This window comes from Chionomys nivalis, chromosome 8, assembly GCF_950005125.1.
Source record: "Chionomys nivalis chromosome 8, mChiNiv1.1, whole genome shotgun sequence".
NCBI lineage: Eukaryota > Metazoa > Chordata > Mammalia > Rodentia > Cricetidae > Chionomys > Chionomys nivalis.
This window is the reverse complement of record NC_080093.1, coordinates 44,420,952-44,437,103: the sequence shown is the minus strand read 5'-3', so window position 1 is coordinate 44,437,103 and position 16,152 is coordinate 44,420,952. Positions and strand designations below refer to the sequence as shown.

At 40.8% G+C, this 16,152-nt stretch overlaps 2 protein-coding genes across 2 annotated transcripts; both read left to right on the top strand.

Moving 5' to 3' along the window:
- Nucleotides 1-3,480: 3,480 nt before the first annotated feature.
- LOC130879834 (olfactory receptor 5A1-like) lies at nt 3,481-4,443 on the top strand. The gene has a single exon (XM_057778674.1). It carries the CDS (start codon nt 3,481-3,483, stop codon nt 4,441-4,443), a length of 963 nt encoding a protein of 320 aa, XP_057634657.1.
- Nucleotides 4,444-11,550: 7,107 nt separating this feature from the next.
- Nucleotides 11,551-13,671, top strand: LOC130879833 (macrophage-expressed gene 1 protein-like). The gene has a single exon (XM_057778673.1). It carries the CDS (start codon nt 11,551-11,553, stop codon nt 13,669-13,671), a length of 2,121 nt encoding a protein of 706 aa, XP_057634656.1.
- The last annotated feature ends 2,481 nt before the right edge of the window (nt 13,672-16,152 follow it).

The window sequence follows — 16,152 nt, the reverse complement described above, 5'->3', positions numbered from 1 at the left end:
TCATTTTCAGATTCTGGTCCTGTCCAGTCACATGGGCTGCGTTAAAGATCACACCTCATTCAGTTGTATCAATGATAGAGTACCATCAATTGCTCAGAGCCACATCTGGATGGGTTAGGTATCAGGACAGACAACAAACTTAAGAATTAAAGAATTAGAAAATTAAATATTGACTCAACAGCTTAATAATTTCTTGTTCTTCCATAATTTCAATATAGTTCATGCCAGCAATATATATTTTTAAAGTTATAAATCACTGCCATTTAGGTCTACTAGTTGCAAGAAACTTGGATTATAAAACATCTCATAGCTTATAGTTAAGGAGAAGGGATTCAACAAAATACAAAGCATGCTAAGTGTTGTGAAATGAACCAATATGATGCTGTAAAGATTGATGGTAACATGAGAGGAAGTGCCAGTGTAACCATTGCTGTGCTGTACAAGTGCACACACACACACACAGACACACACACAGAGAGACACACACACGCACACACACATGCATTCAGTCTGAAGGTGCAGATGAGACGCAGATCATGTAGAGATGGAATGATCTTGGTCAGAATCCCAATAGGACTGATCATTAGTGAAATAATGAAGTTATTTCCTTTTCTATTGCCTCCCGTATTTTAAAGATAAGGGAAATCACAGGAAGAGATTGATGTGTGATGTGTCAGGATTGAAGATATAGTTCACTAATAGAAAACCCACCTAGTGTGCAGTAGGCTCCAAACCCAAGTCTCAGCACCACTGGCTTGTCCCATGTGAAAAAACTGATGAACGAAGATGCAAAGATTAGAGACTAGCTCTTCTCTGTTTGACTACAGAACCCTGCTTTGAGTAACCACAATAGAAAAATGGCTGCAGAGATGATAAATCAGCTCAAAAATCACTGAAAGAAAAAACACACCACCACCACCATCAACAACAACAACAAAAACAAACTGACAATTGATGGTAGTATTCAAGCCGTGACAAAAAAAAAAAGCCATATTATAAATGAATGTAGAGTAACTCATATAATCTCCTATATCATTAGCTGACAATAATTTAGGTCAAAATAACTAAGCTGCCTACACAGGAATTATATAAATTAGTGATTAGCTCTTACCATATTTTAAAAGTGTAAACCTAGAAACCATGGTCTCAGGGCTGAAATAGGATAGAATCATATGTATCTGGATAAAACATATCTTTGATGATCACAGCAAACATTCCACAATAAAGACGGGCCAGCCTTGCCAATGGTCCAGCCCCATGTGGTTTCTTTTCTGCAGTGAAAGGCTTAAAGGTGCATTAGTTTGTAAATCTGCCTGTCTCTAGCCAACTGTCATTAACTTTAGTTATGGATTTCAAAGCAACTTTCTGGTGATCTTTCTTTGCCCCCTTTAATCCCCAGTCATCCTTCTTACTACTTCTGTAAGTCTATCACACTGTGAGTTACACTAAGGTAACAGTGTTTAGTTGTGTATTTGCCATCTAGTTACTTGTTTACAGTAAGGAATCAGAACATTTAGGAATAAACTAAGATTGTTGCTTTCTCTCTTGCTCGCAGGGAGAAGATCAAACACTTTAACATGGCATTTATCCACTAGATATTTGGTAGAGCCTGCTCTGTGCTAAGTGTAGGTTTAAGTGCTTTGTGTATTTAGTTAACAAAAAGAAAAGAATTCTAAAAATAGCTGTCTTTGTTATACTTCTGTTCTAGTGAAGGACAGAAAAGTCAAGAAACAAATCAAATCTATGCAACATTGTAAGGTGATTGCTTCTGTCTGAAAATGGAGCCACATAAATCGATTGGAAGCCTGGAAGTGGAGAGAGGCTGAAATAAAATATTAATACACTTTATATGATTACGTATGTATGTATATGCATGTTTCTGGTTTTGTATGATTGAAACAAATGTGTCTTTCCCCCAAGCTTTCAATGATCTTTCACAATTTGTCTCCCCACCTCTGACTTTCAGAACTTATGTGTCTTCTGCTCCCATTTCCCTGTGCTCTGACCCTTTTATATGCCTTAAATACTAAGCTTGCTCCCCAGGACTTCTGCAAATGTTCTCCTGCTTAAAATGAACAACTCAGATCTCAGTCATGAGCCCCCAAGCCTCTCACACAGTGTCTTCCCATCCCAGGACTGCTTTATTCATCTTTGAAATTGTCCTCACAGTTTTTTTTTTCTCTGAAAACACTACCTACTATCTCCAGGCTCCAGGGCACTGTATAAAGGTTTCTCTATAGCAATTGTTATGCTGTGCTAATGATCACCTGGTTTTCTGTCTGTTCTATGCCTTCTGATGAGTATTCTGCACTGCCTAATGTATTATTAATATCCACATCATCAGCATTTAGCTCTAACAAGCACATAGTACAACATGGTCTCTTGCTGATAATCTTGGTGCAAGAAAAGTATTCAAAGTTCATATGGTTAGACATTTTCCACTCTCTGGTTTAGTCAGTATTTTTCCAAGTTTTATCTCTATTAGCTTCATGCTGTTGGGATGAAAAAAGAAAAAAAGTGGGACACACACACACATACATACATTCAGAGAGGAGAGAGAGAGAGAGAGAGAGAGAGAGAGAGAGAGAGAGAGAGAGAGAGAGAGAGAGAGGTTCAGTCTATGAAACCTGCTTAAAAGTGTAATGATAAAACAACCACAACAGGAAAATTATTCTGTCCAGTAGAATTTTACTGGCATATAAACCAAGCTTAAGGTAGGTCCCATGCCCAACAATGGATAGCCAATACAAAACAAACTCAATGGTGCTTTGTAGATTTTTTTCTTATATTGCTTTGTTTGGGCATTTTTAAAATCTTACTTATTTTTGTCTTTGTGTGTGTGTGTGTTTTGTGATTTTTATTGTTCTTTTAATTATTTATCTTTTTACCTATCGTTTTCTAAAGAAAGAGAGCAAAAAGGTGTGGGATTGGATAGGTGGGGAGGATCTGGGAGGAGATGTGGGAGGGGAATCTGTAACCAGATTATACTGCATGAATGAATTTTCAATTAAAACAACTAAACTAAACTAAGAAACAAAATTACCTCTGCAAGCATTTTGAATTTTGTTATATTTCTTCTCTTTAAAAAGAAAAGAATACATGTCTATATCTAAGTGATTTAATAGTGCAACATTTGGAGTAATTCAGAAGAAGAGAAAGATTGTCAACCCAAGTACCACTAATAAGTAACTCCCTCCATTATCATGGTGTTGCTACTGACAATAAGGTGATGATCCAGATAATGTGATAACTACTATCTTGACATATTTTGCATTAACGAGTCCATCAGATAAGTAGCATGGTGACCTCCATACACTGTGGAGGGGAATTCTGCCTCAGACATAAGATATTTATTTTGGGGGATGTCTTCTGGTTGTAGGAGTCTATGATTCTTTGACAAAGCAGAGGAGTTTCTTCACTTGGATTTTGGTTGACCCCAGGAGTCTATCTCTGGGACTTAGAAGACAGCGGAGCTGATACATGGCTGTGGGAAGAAACATTAGCATGGTGACCAATTTCATCCTTTTGGGATTTTTAGAGCATCCCCAGCTGCAGGTTGTCCTTTTCGTGTTGTTTCTGGGGATCTACATGGTGACCATGGTTGGGAACCTGGGCCTCATTTTCCTGATCAGAATGGACTCACACCTCCACTCCCCCATGTACTTCTTCCTTAGCAACTTGTCCTTTGTTGATGTCTCATACACGTCCTCCATAGCCCCTAAGATGCTCTGTGATTTTTTTAGGGAGCAGAAGGCCATCTCCTTTGTAGGATGTGCCACACAGTTTTTCTTCTTTATTGGAATGGGAGGCACTGAGTGCTGTCTCCTGGCAGCCATGGCATATGACAGATATGCTGCTATCACCAATCCTCTACTCTATCCATCCATCATGTCACCCACCACCTGCGTGGGTATGGCCAACACAGCATACACAGGAGGGCTCATCACTGGCTTGGTCCAAACCTGCTCCATATTCCAGCTTCATTTCTGTGGGTCTCGGATCATTAACCATTTTTTCTGTGATTTGCCACCCCTGATGTCCTTGTCTTGTTCTAGTACTTTTCTCAGTCAAGTAGTAAATTTTCTGGTTGTGTGTACAGTTGGTGGGGCATCAGCCCTGGTTGTCTTGATCTCCTATGGCTACATCATTGCTGCTGTCATGAAGATTCATTCAATCCATGGGCGGATGAAGGCTTTCAACACCTGCGCTTCTCATCTAACTACAGTGATTCTTTTCTATGGCTCTGGTCTCTTCTCATACCTCCATTCTAGTGCTGGCTACTCTCAGGACAAAAATAAGGTGGTGTCCATGTTTTATGGTGCAGTGATCCCCATGTTGAACCCTATCATCTATAGTCTGAGAAACAAGGAGATCAAAGAAGCATTGAAGAAACTCAAGGAGAGGAAGAAGCAGATGTCCTGTCTCTGTCCTACAGTTCCTTAGGTAAAAAACAGAACAAAAACCAACTTAAGCCTTTTGTTAAATATAAATACTAAAATAATAGTGTGACTCAGAAAATTGGTAGTAAGTTAAAGAAACTGTTTCAAAGGCTAGAGATTTAGCTCAGTGGTTAAGAGCACTGACTACTAATTCCCAACAACCACATGGTGACTCACAATAACCTATAATGAGATCTGGTGCCATCTTCTGCCCTGCAGAGACACATGCAGGCAGAATACTATATACATAATAAATAAATAAATCTTAAGAAAAAGAAACAATTTCAAGAAAAACCTTCTACATCAAATTGACAAATCTACTGGAAGATTGTACTTAATGAATTTTTTTTACTTTACTTTCTTTTCATGGACTGATGTTAGATTTAAAATTTGGTCACTTGGAAGGTAAAATAAATATGGTTTTGATGGTATTCCTCTACCATAGGGTACCAGGTGCTAAATTCAAGATACTATGTCTTAGGGACATGAGCCAAAACCTTGTCATAGGGGCATATCATTCGTCAATGTCTTCCTAAAAAACAGTTAAGCATGGTTCTTGTCAATTCACTTACCTCTTGAGATATATTCACTTGCCTTGGATTAAACCTATCCAAGAAATGGCACTCATCAGAAGTACTAATTTTGGATTAGGAACTCAAGAGTTCCCACTGACATGAATTCAACAATGATGACTCGGAGGCAGTAGAGTGGTAGGGTACCTGTAAACTATGCCTGGAAAGAACCAAGGATAATGGGTGTGCAGTCATAAAGACCATGGAGACCAAACACAAGGAGCTAAGACCAACATAATGTGTATCTACATGGTCATGATGAGGAAAGAGCAGGCCCTACACCGAGGTATCCTGGGGATATCTGTAACTAAGGATAGTAATTAATGTGATCCAATGCAAAATTATAAATCTGCTTAAATATTATAGAATATTTTGGGGGATTTTTTAAAATACTCAGTTGAGTTCTCAACCATGGATTTTGTAGATGGTGTCATGTTACAATATCAAAAGCTTAGACATAGTTGTAAACAGAATGGCATGAAGTTCATGCCTAAAATCTTGTGACCAGATATGACTAGCTGGAAAAGAGGAACTTCTCTGAGACATTCTGATTTCATATCTATTCACGAGATCAGTTTTCACTCTCGACCTTATATGGCTGTGAGTCCGTGTCCTGTCTGCAGCCTCTCTGAACTCTGATGTCAGACTTTCTTCCTGCGTTGATAGCCGTGCCTCAGTTTCCACGTTTTCTCTAAGAGGTGCCACCACTCCAGTGATGTCCTCATTCCAGAGCATGATCTGAAATAAGATATCTACGTCAGAGAGTTTGCTGCAGACTGTCACTAAAATCATCTTCAACCGTGTTTTTCAAGATAATTCTAGAGTAAATGGTAAATGACTTCTTGTTTCTTTAATGATTGTATAAATAAACCATGGTGAGCTGCAACAACCAACTCTAAAGCACATCTGTCCTGGTGATCACTATTCTGCATAGTACTCTTGTGTTCCATTGTTCTCATTTAATCATCTCTATGCCTTGCTGAATCATTAGCAATATCTATGGGGTGGTTTAGTTAGATGTTCCTCTGTCAAGTCTTCATTGGTTCTAGAGTCCTACAGACCAGGTAATCACTATGAATATATTTTTATAAAATACTATAGGAACCCCCAAACTCCATCTGACAAGATACTTTTCCTGATAGTCTTCTCCTAAGTTGTTAGCATCCATGCCTAAGCTGTCCTTCACTCTTCCTTCCAAAGCACTGGGCAGATCCTTCCACAAACTATGTGCTTAATGTCTGTTTGATAAACAATCAAATTCAAGTTTACCTGGTAGGTAATCTAGAGATGTGAAACCAAAGGAAGGGAAGGGCTATTATCGGAAGCCTATGATGTGCCAGGAATTATATACAGTTTGTTTAAAAGTTGATCCAATAACATGCACAATTCCCTTTGTTAAAAAATTCAGGGCTGGGTAGATGGCTCAGGGCTTAACAGTGCTTGCTGTTCTTTCAGAGGATCCAGGTAGAGGGTACTTCAGGGGTTATTACAGGCTAGGCAGGGAAGAGGGAATGATAGATAAAGGAAGTTAGATAATAAGTCAAATAGAAGGAAGTTATAGTTCCCTACAGCATGTGTGGAGGTGGCAGTAATTTATGTCTTACTCCCTTTTATTGAAAACCCAAACACAAAGCAATGATATCTTTTGAAAGGATAAAATAGCCCGTTTTATTTATTACAAATTATGAATATGCATTAAATTATCATACAGTACCTCATGAAAATGCATAGTTACTATGTGCCAATTAAAACATAAAGACAACTAAAGAGCAAGAGTTTAGGATAAACCAGTGGCTACTTAGATGTAATCATTAAACAACATTAAAGTTATGTAAACCCAGTGTCCTAGCCTTGACTTCCAACATGAGTTTCAGATGCCTCTCAGTTCCCTAAGTAGACCTTTGCAAGGTTAGGTTACAGATGTTGGTCCCTCATTGAACGGTTTTTCACAAATCATTTCACAGATGATGGTCACACCTTTGGACAGTCTGATTGTGGACACTTCAGGAGTGAGTGCTGGACCCAACTCTGGTTGTCCCTTTAGAGGTCATGTCATAGAGTTTGAGTCCATCAATTTATGGTCCTTCACAGACTCAAGTCATGAATCTGTGTGGGTCACACCTCAGCTGCCTTCAGGGGGGACAGGTTCCAATTCTGTTCTTACTCCTGTGTGGTCCCTTGAAAGACCAGATTCAGATTCTAGTCTTCACTATTAGTTTGACAATGCTGGCCCTGGCCCTAGGCAGCTGCCTGATGTCTGGCATACTGATGCTCAGCAGCTGAATCTGTGCTACCCCGAAGACTCCAGCCAGGTTTCTATCTCACTGAATACTATGCAGTTCTGATGTGAAATTTCTTCCTATGGTCTAGAGTAATTCTGGATACTCTTTAGCTTTTAACTCTGCTGAAACTTATAGTCTGGGCCTGCCAAGCCAGGACTCAGTAGGGTTCTTTTTGAACCGGTGTCTTGCTGTTGATTCGGTAGAGGGTTGAGTAGAGAGGGTTTTGGAGTGTTTTCTAATATTCAGTGCAATGTCTCTTTTCATTCCTTTCTCTTTAAATGTCTGTTTTGGGGAGTATTGTGTCAGTTTCCTGAGGCCCTCTGTCTTAAGCCACAGCTCCAGCTACACTCTTAGTGAGAAAGGAGGGCCAGTTCCCTAGACCATGTAAATCCATCCAGGACAGACTGGATTCTTCATGTTCTGTTTTGTAAGTCTCCTTTTTTTACTGTGACGTTAAATTAGACTTCTGGCCATCAGCTATCTTCTGGAAACAGGCCTAGCTTTTGATATGACTGCACAGAGACATTTCCCATCAGCGTTCTCTGCACACCCACTGGGTTCTTCTTTTAGTAGACAAGCAATCCTCATGGGAGAACTCCCTCTAAGGGGAAGGAGTGGACCAGGCAAGTCCTAGAACATCGGGTTAGGAGACTGAAAGGAGAAAAATGTCACTGTCTCACTGGTACATCCTCCACAGTCCAGACTGGAGTTTACTCCGCGGACTGCAGAAGTCTCAGCTCCTTGCTTTGTGTGCTGAGTTTCTAATGGGTCTTTTAGATTCCCGTGGAACACGTAAACATTGGATAATCCTGGCGCATGAAATTATCCCAGATGGATGATAGAATAAAGGGGTTGGAAACATTTGATCCGGTCCCAAGCCTGCACAGGATGAACATCACACATGAATCACGGCTCCTCATGACATGGAATCAGAAGCTTGTATGTGGTCACACAGATGTGGCTTCCGGTTCGTGGCTTGTTAGAGGAAGTGAAAGTGCCTTTCAGCACCTTAGTGCACCTCGTGCAGAAGAGCCACTTCTCTCTGCTTGAGGCCAGAGTTTAGTGTGTAGCCCCGGGCATTTCCTCACCCACGATGACCAGCCTGGAAAGAGTATGCTCTTGTACACAGAAGTCAATGCAAGAGAGAAGAGGAAATTGTTGGTGGAAGGGGAAAAGCAGGAAAATGCCTGTAAAGAACCAACTTACTGTCCTGGTGTGCAGATGGAGGTTGCGCCCTAAATTCCCCAACTTTTACATGAAATAAAAACACAGCTCATTGAGCAAAAGAATCACAGAGTCCATAGGCATTAAACATATTCGGGCATATGGAAACTCCGAAAGTGATTTGTTTTGTTTTTAAAAGTTATGCATTTCTTGATTATTTTACTGAGCATTGTTTGGCAGTTACGACATACTTTTTTGATAAATGAGTGAGAAATGGTCATCATTAAAAACTAAAACATATAAAAACAAAATTAATAAGAAAAAATCAAAGCAATTGAATAATTCTTACCAACCAGATGTCACTACCATCAATGGGTTGGTGTAGATGCCTCTTGTAGTGGGTATTTGTAAATATCTGGTAACACCGAATAATTTCAGCATTATTTAATGTGTTATTAAATTTGTTTGAAAGAATTATGCTGTAGGGTTGGAGATAGGGCTCAGCAGTTAGGAGGGCTTGCTGTGTTCCCAGAATTCTGAGTTTGGTTCCTAGCACTCGGGTCAGGCAGCTCATAACCATTTGTAACTCCAGTTTCAAGGGATCTGACATATTCTTCTAGCCTTCATGGGTACACACACACGCACGCACACACACACACACACACACACACACAGAGAGAGAGAGAGAGAGAGAGAGAGAGAGAGAGAGAGAGAGAGAGAGAGAGAGAGAGAGAAGAGAGAGAAATAAGTCATTTTAAAAGAATTGTGTTTTCTATAAAATGTTTTTATTTTTAGGGTTGGTTGGAGGGAAGATGGTGGGGAGGAGCAGGAAGAGGGGAGGGAGGAGTAACTGTGGTTGGTATGTAAAATGAATTTAAAAAAACTTAAAACCTTTGTGTTTATGTTTCTAAAATTTAACTATTTTACTAGCATGTATCAATTATCCATAATGGGATTCATCATGGCATCTTCATGCATAATATATTTTGATTATATTCACTTCTCCTTGACCTCTCTTGTCCTTGTCCTACTAAAACATTTTGCTATATAACCCTTGATGAATTCCATGACTATATTAATTTTCATTTCCTATGCCAAAATTGAGAAGGAAGACTGTAGCAAAGAAAAAAAGGCAGACATTAAGTGTTTAGAAACATCTAGATTTAGAGCTGCCTACACTGACCTCGCTGCTGCTATTCTTCTTTCAGAAGAATGAGCTCAAGAAAACAGCAACAAAGAATGAGAAATTGCTTGTCTGTCTGCAAATGAATGTAGGAGGGAGAGTATTCCATTTCCAGCCAGCCATCCCTGAAACAGTTTGAAGAGAAGGACTCAAATACAGAATCATTACAGCTACTTCTATGCTCAGTTTTCTAATTCTGGCTTCCCTCTCCTGAGGTATTAGCATATAACCATCCAATTATAAGCTAAGGAACAGTGTCCTCAGAAGTGCCCAAGTTTTCCAGCTAAGCATAGCCTAGACATTGTTAACAAATAGTCTTTTTTGTCGATTGGTATAAGTCAGTTTCCCTAAGCAGGGTTCTGTGGCATGAACAGAGCCACACTGTGGTAGTTCTGTATTTACAGAACACCATTATGGTTTCAACAGTGACCAGAGAAACTCGTCTGTGAAGACCAGGAACAGAACTTCTAAAATCTCATTTAGTTTCATTCCTTCTAAACTCTCTCCTCTGCTATATCAGTGATGACCCAACATTATTCATTTCCCTGAAAACTTCAAGTCATACAGGTAACAACATTGATCTATAAATTGAAACATGGCGGCATGTTGGTTATGGTATGCTTTGGGGAGCCATGACGGTGCAATTCAAACTGTTTTTGGTTTCTCTATAGTCCCTGGATACTAGTTAATGTACAAAGACACATTTTAATTTCCCTAAATAACTCATAGAGATGAACTTTCTTTAATCCTGATCCTTGATCACTGGGTCTGATGTATCTCTAAATCATTCATTTAACAGAACTGGTATCAGCACAGAAAAAGAGATGGGGAAGGACATGAAACTATGTTCTTCAAATGATATAAAGATAAATTTTAATTTCTTTAATTTTGTAAGGAAGAGTCACATTTATTTTTATACACCTACAGTGGTTTGGAAAACTTAAAAGTACAAAATGAACACTTGCAAATTAAATATACAGAAGAAGGTATGTGTTTGTACACAGGCACACATACTTCTTGGTCACTCTATGTTTTTAAAAAATTAAAACTGAGATAATAGAGTGGCTGTTGTCTTCTTTGTGATATTTTTATCTGAAAGGAAACAAGGTCACTCACTCACTCACTCACTCACTCACTCACTCACTCACTCACTCACATGAAATGCTTAGGGCAAGTCAAACTGAAGTATCCCAGGATACTGCAAACAGAATTGTCTTCATTCTTCATCTCAGCCCCAGATAATATCATATACACATCAGAATAGGAGGACTTGTAGCAATGAGACATCACAAAACGTGCGTGCATGCTACTCTTCCCCCTTTCTTCTAAGAGGACAGCCCCCAGTCTCAGTAAGCCAATGAGAAACCTAAGGCTTGTCCACGAGGTAGAAATACCCTGTACCTGGTGGAGATAAAAGCATGTCAAGAAGGGTAAATGTTGCTACTGACCTCTTCATATTCAGCAAAAGAATCTGGCACTGGAGACTGATAAGAGAACAGAACAGTGAGCCAAGTTTGGAACAAGGCCAAGAGAGCGAACAAAAAGCCAAAACAGGCTCCCCAGGTAAAGAACAGGTGAGATGTGGGATCTGCTTCTTCTGAGGATGCATTACCGCAGAGTGAACAGCTTGGTTGGAGAAAACGGGTGGGAAGTATGCACAGTATGTGTTCACTTGTATGTTCTACTTACTATATTTTGTTGCGTGCTCAAGTGATCGTTAGTCTTCCAACCAACTATCCTTTGCCAATTTTTCAGCTAACACAAGCTGAAGAGCAGCTTACAGTTTTAGGAGAATTGTTAAAATTTCAAGCAACTACTGTTTAAGCAATTGCTTTCTTTTTGTCTTTTAGTTTGTCCCAGGCTCTCTGGCGGATGTCCAGGACTAGTGTGTGACTGGGGCTATCTTCACCATGAACAAATTCATTGTCACAGTCCTCATCTGGACCACAGTAGCATGTGCTGAAGAAGACAAGCTCCTAGGAGAGACCAGTGAAACTAGTTTTCGAAAATGCCAACAGGCTTTCAATATACCAGTTCTGGAAGTGCTACCTGGAGGGGGCTGGGATAATCTGAGAAACATAGACATGGGACGGGTGATGGACTTGACATACACCAACTGTAAGACCACAGAAGACGGACAGTACATCATCCCCGATGAAGTCTTTACTATTCCTCAGAAAGAGAGCAACCTGGACATGAACTCAGAAATCCTGGACTCCTGGGTAAATTACCGCAGCACCACCTCAGCTTCCATCAACATGGGGCTCGATTTTCCTTTCAAAGTCAACGGCAAGTTCTCTTCTGAGTTCCAAAGGATGAAGACTCTTCAAGTGAAGGACCATGCTGTAACTACAAGAGTTCAGGTGAGAAATTTGGCCTACACAGTGAAAAACAACCCAAGTTCAGAACTCAGCTTGGGATTTAAGAAAGAGCTCATGGAAATATGTGACCATCTAGAGAAAAACCAGACAAAGATGGCCACCTACCTGGCAGAACTGTTGGTCCTCAACTATGGCACACACGTAATCACCAGTGTGGATGCTGGGGCCGCACTCATTCAGGAGGACCACATAAGGTCCTCCTTCCTTAAGAACCACAAAGGAAACCATGTCGCTGTGACCACCTCTGCTGGAATCACTTTCGCAAAGGCTGTGAACTTCAACTCTGAAGTAGGCTTTGATTACCAAAATAGCTTGACCAGAGGCTACCTTGCTAACAGAACCAACTCCAGGATGCAGAGCATCGGAGGGGCTCCATTCTACCCAGGCATCACCTTAGAAACCTGGCAGAAGGGCATGGCTAACCACTTGGTGGCAGTAGACCGATCTGGTTTGCCTCTGCATTTCTTCATCAAGCCTAACAAGCTGCCTGGCTTTCCATACCACTTGGTGGAGAAGCTGTCGAAGACAGTGGAAACTGCCGTGAGAAACTACTACAACTTTAACACATACCCAGGATGCACAAATGTCGATTCCCCCAACTTCAATTTTCAAGCCAATACAGATGATGGCTCCTGTGATGGTAAGGTAGCCAACTCTCCCTTCGGAGGTGTTTATCAGGTGTGTCAACAACTCTCGTACCGTTCACTAATTCTCTGCCAAAAGTTGGAACAGAAGAATCCACTCACTGGTAATTTCTCCTGTCCCTCTGGATACAGTCCTGTCCATTTACTGACTCAGACCCATGAGGAGGGTTATAGGGACACAGACTGCAGGCAGAAGTGCACCCTCAAAATCTTCTGCAAGACAGTGTGTGAAAATGTATTAAAAGTGGCTAAGGCTGAATTCAGGGCTTATTGGTGTGTGGCCAGTAGTCAAGTATCCCAAAACTCAGGACTTCTCTTTGGGGGAGTCTTCACTGACAAGAGCATCAACCCTGTGACAAATGAACAGTCATGCCCATCTGGGTACATTTTACTGAGTCTGTTACAGAACCTCAAGGTATGTGTTTCTATGGATCATGAGTTGGGGCATAAGTTTTCAATCCCCTTTGGTGGGTTCTTCAGTTGCACAAAGGGGAACCCTTTGGTTAAGTCTTCAACATCCAGAGACTTAGGGGAATCATTTCTGCAAAAATGTCCTGGGGGCTTCAGCCAACAGCTAGCTGTTATCAATGATGGATGCCAAGTGTCCTATTGTGTCAAGGCTGGAATCTTTACAAAAGATTCCCTAGCCCCTGTTAGGCTACCACCTTACACTCAGCTTCCTCTCATGAGTCAGTCTGACACCAGCTCTGATGAAGAGACAAGTAGCAATAGTGCCGAACCCTCGATTAAGGACTCCTACGCCCAGCAGTGGAGGCTAGAGAAGCCATCGGGACTGCACAGGGGTAGCACGTCAGGAGGAACCATTGCTGGAATCACAGCTGGGGCTATCCTGGCAGTAGGTGTTTTCATTGCCATGGCCATCTATGGCCACCGGAGGTCTAAGAAGAGTGAATACAAAGTAACTTCAAAACTGCCGACGCCTTTTCCTTCTCTTGCAAGAGCTAGAGCCACTCCCGATGGAGTGCAGGATCCAACTCCAGCTTAATTCTTCCCGAAAGAACAGTTTCTCTCACCTCCAAGCATGAGTTCAAGCATTTCTTTTACTCCTTTCTCCTTCACCTCTGCCTCCCTAAGGAGTAAAATGAGAGCTGCAATAAAAAGAAAGTTTTATAATGCTGTGATTCTGCTCATGTCTCTGCATTGGGAATTAAAGGATCAATGTGAACAAGGTAGGGGAAGAAAGATTCCAATTAATCCAGCAAAACCCAGCTCCTGGTTCCCAGCCATAATGGGAGTGTGCATTCCCAACAAGTCACAGGTTGCCTTCACCTGAATCTCTGTATGTGGAAAGAGATAGGCCAGGGAGCAACAAGAGCTTTGGGATGAAACTGCATTTAGTCTGAAGTCGACAGAAGTTTCCAATTTGTGTGTCAGAAGATTTTACCATCCCTGTATCTTGTTTGGGGTTTTATGCTCCCAGAGGCAGTCAGGACTCTGAAAAGACACAGACATGTAGTGATATTTCACTTGTATTTTAATAAATAAAGCATGCCTGAAGTTCAGAGAGTAAAACCGTCACACTGATCAGCCTTACAGACCAGGTGATACACACCGTTAATCCCAGTAGCCACACTAATTTGCCATAGAAACCGGCAGTAGTGGTGCACACCTTTAATCCCAGCACTAGAGAGGATTATACAATGGGAGGAGACAGCTCTCACACACAGTCTCATTCTGAGATTCCCGGAGACAGGATCACTGTTTTGGACTGAGGTAGAGGTAAGAGCCAGTGACTGACTGGTTTGCTTTTCTGACCTTCAGGCAAACTTTATTTATTAAAATACAAATAAAATGCCACCACACAGACAGTCCTGTTCAGTCAGTGCTGTAGAGCCTCCTGAACTCTGATGGCTGTGTCAACTCCCCATGCACCCCAAATGACCGCGGACTCATAGCAAGCCCATTTTCTATGTCTGCCCCACAGTTAGGATTTCCTTTGCCCAGATCAATTTTAGACTTCTAAATAGTGTCAACAAATCTTCAGGAAATATTTTAACTTACAAACTTCTCATACGAGGTCAGAAGCAAAAGGGTGGTGGGAAACTGGAAATAAATCAAGAAACGTAAAAAACTCAAGAGGACTCCAGTGTTTCAGGAACTGGCTGATTTCTTCTCGCCAGCCTCAGACAGACTTTGAAAGGGACTGTTGTTTAGATAGGTCAATTATTATGGTTTAATCTTCTATGTTACCAAAAATATAACTCCTTCTTCTTCTGTGACTAACACTCACCCTTCATGTCTTCCCACCGCAAGTGTGGGAGCAAATACAGAGACACAAACATACATACACCCCATATTACAAGTCTTTATTTTCCAAGGGGTGAAAAATGCAAAAGTCAAAATAAGCTCCCACTTAAGTTTACTTCCTCCTTTAAACTAAAACCAAAACCAAAAATCATTATGTCCTGTTCTTTCAGTTTTGGCTTGCTTTCCCTGCAAGACACAGGGCTGATGTGATTTAAAAAAAAAAAAAAAGAAAAAAGAAAAAAAAAGTTAGGCCTCAAGAACCACTTGTGACATTTATTTCAATTGCAGAATGACTTTCATGGGATATCTGGCAGGGTACATGATTGACACCTGGCAATAGTTGGGGTTTTGTTCAATTTTAATATCTGATTTAATTCTCTACAACATAGAAATTACTCCACAGCTGCCTCAAAAATTGTGTACCTATTCATTACAGCATGTGACCAGTGAGCTACCTTCTATGAAAGACCTGTTCTCTCCTCACTGTCTACAGTCAAGGGCTGTGCACACAGTAGGCTTTCTGGGTGCACAGTAGTCTCAGCTTCTGGAAATGTGGGAAGAATTACTCATTCACTTCCAGCTGAGATGCAGAGAAGAGTGAAGAGCTGAATTTGAATTCTGCCTCCCTCCTGCCCAGTCAAAGGGGGTTGACTCCATAACCTCTTCACCAAACCTGCCCTTTTCAGTATTAAAAGGTTCAGTATTAAAACATTTTCCTTCATGCCTTGTGGGTTCTAAGTGAGTTTTACACTTCAGTCAAGCTAAAAATTTGTCTTAAAGTGCCGACTTTCCTCTGTGAATTCTTTAAGGATTACTAAGCCTGTACAACACAACAGGAGACTCCTAGACCTTAGGCACCAACCTCCCATTGAGACAAAAGTATCTCACTAACTTATATTTCTACTAACAAAGATGCATATAAATATTTGTTAAAATGTGTACTGGAAGCCTTCATTACGTTCTTATTGTGTTCTAATCAGTGTTAGAATCATTAAAACTAAATATTTATTTGAAGGGGAAAACCCACCTGCAAATGATTAAAGACTATACTCCATTGCAGTCACGTAAAGTCACTTTCAAAAAGTTGGTATTCAGGGCCTAAGACTTGACTCAGCAGCTGAGAGCACTTGCTGCTCTCTGGGATTGTATTCCTAATACCCACATAGCAGCTCACAACCCTCCACAACTCCAGTCCCAGGGGACCCGCTGCAGGCAAAAC

Bases quoted from the DNA above. Each gene is read 5' to 3' on its own strand.
- LOC130879834 (XM_057778674.1), top strand. From the start codon at position 3,481: ATGGCTGTGGGAAGAAACATTAGCATGGTGACCAATTTCATCCTTTTG.
- LOC130879833 (XM_057778673.1), top strand. From the start codon at position 11,551: ATGAACAAATTCATTGTCACAGTCCTCATCTGGACCACAGTAGCATGT.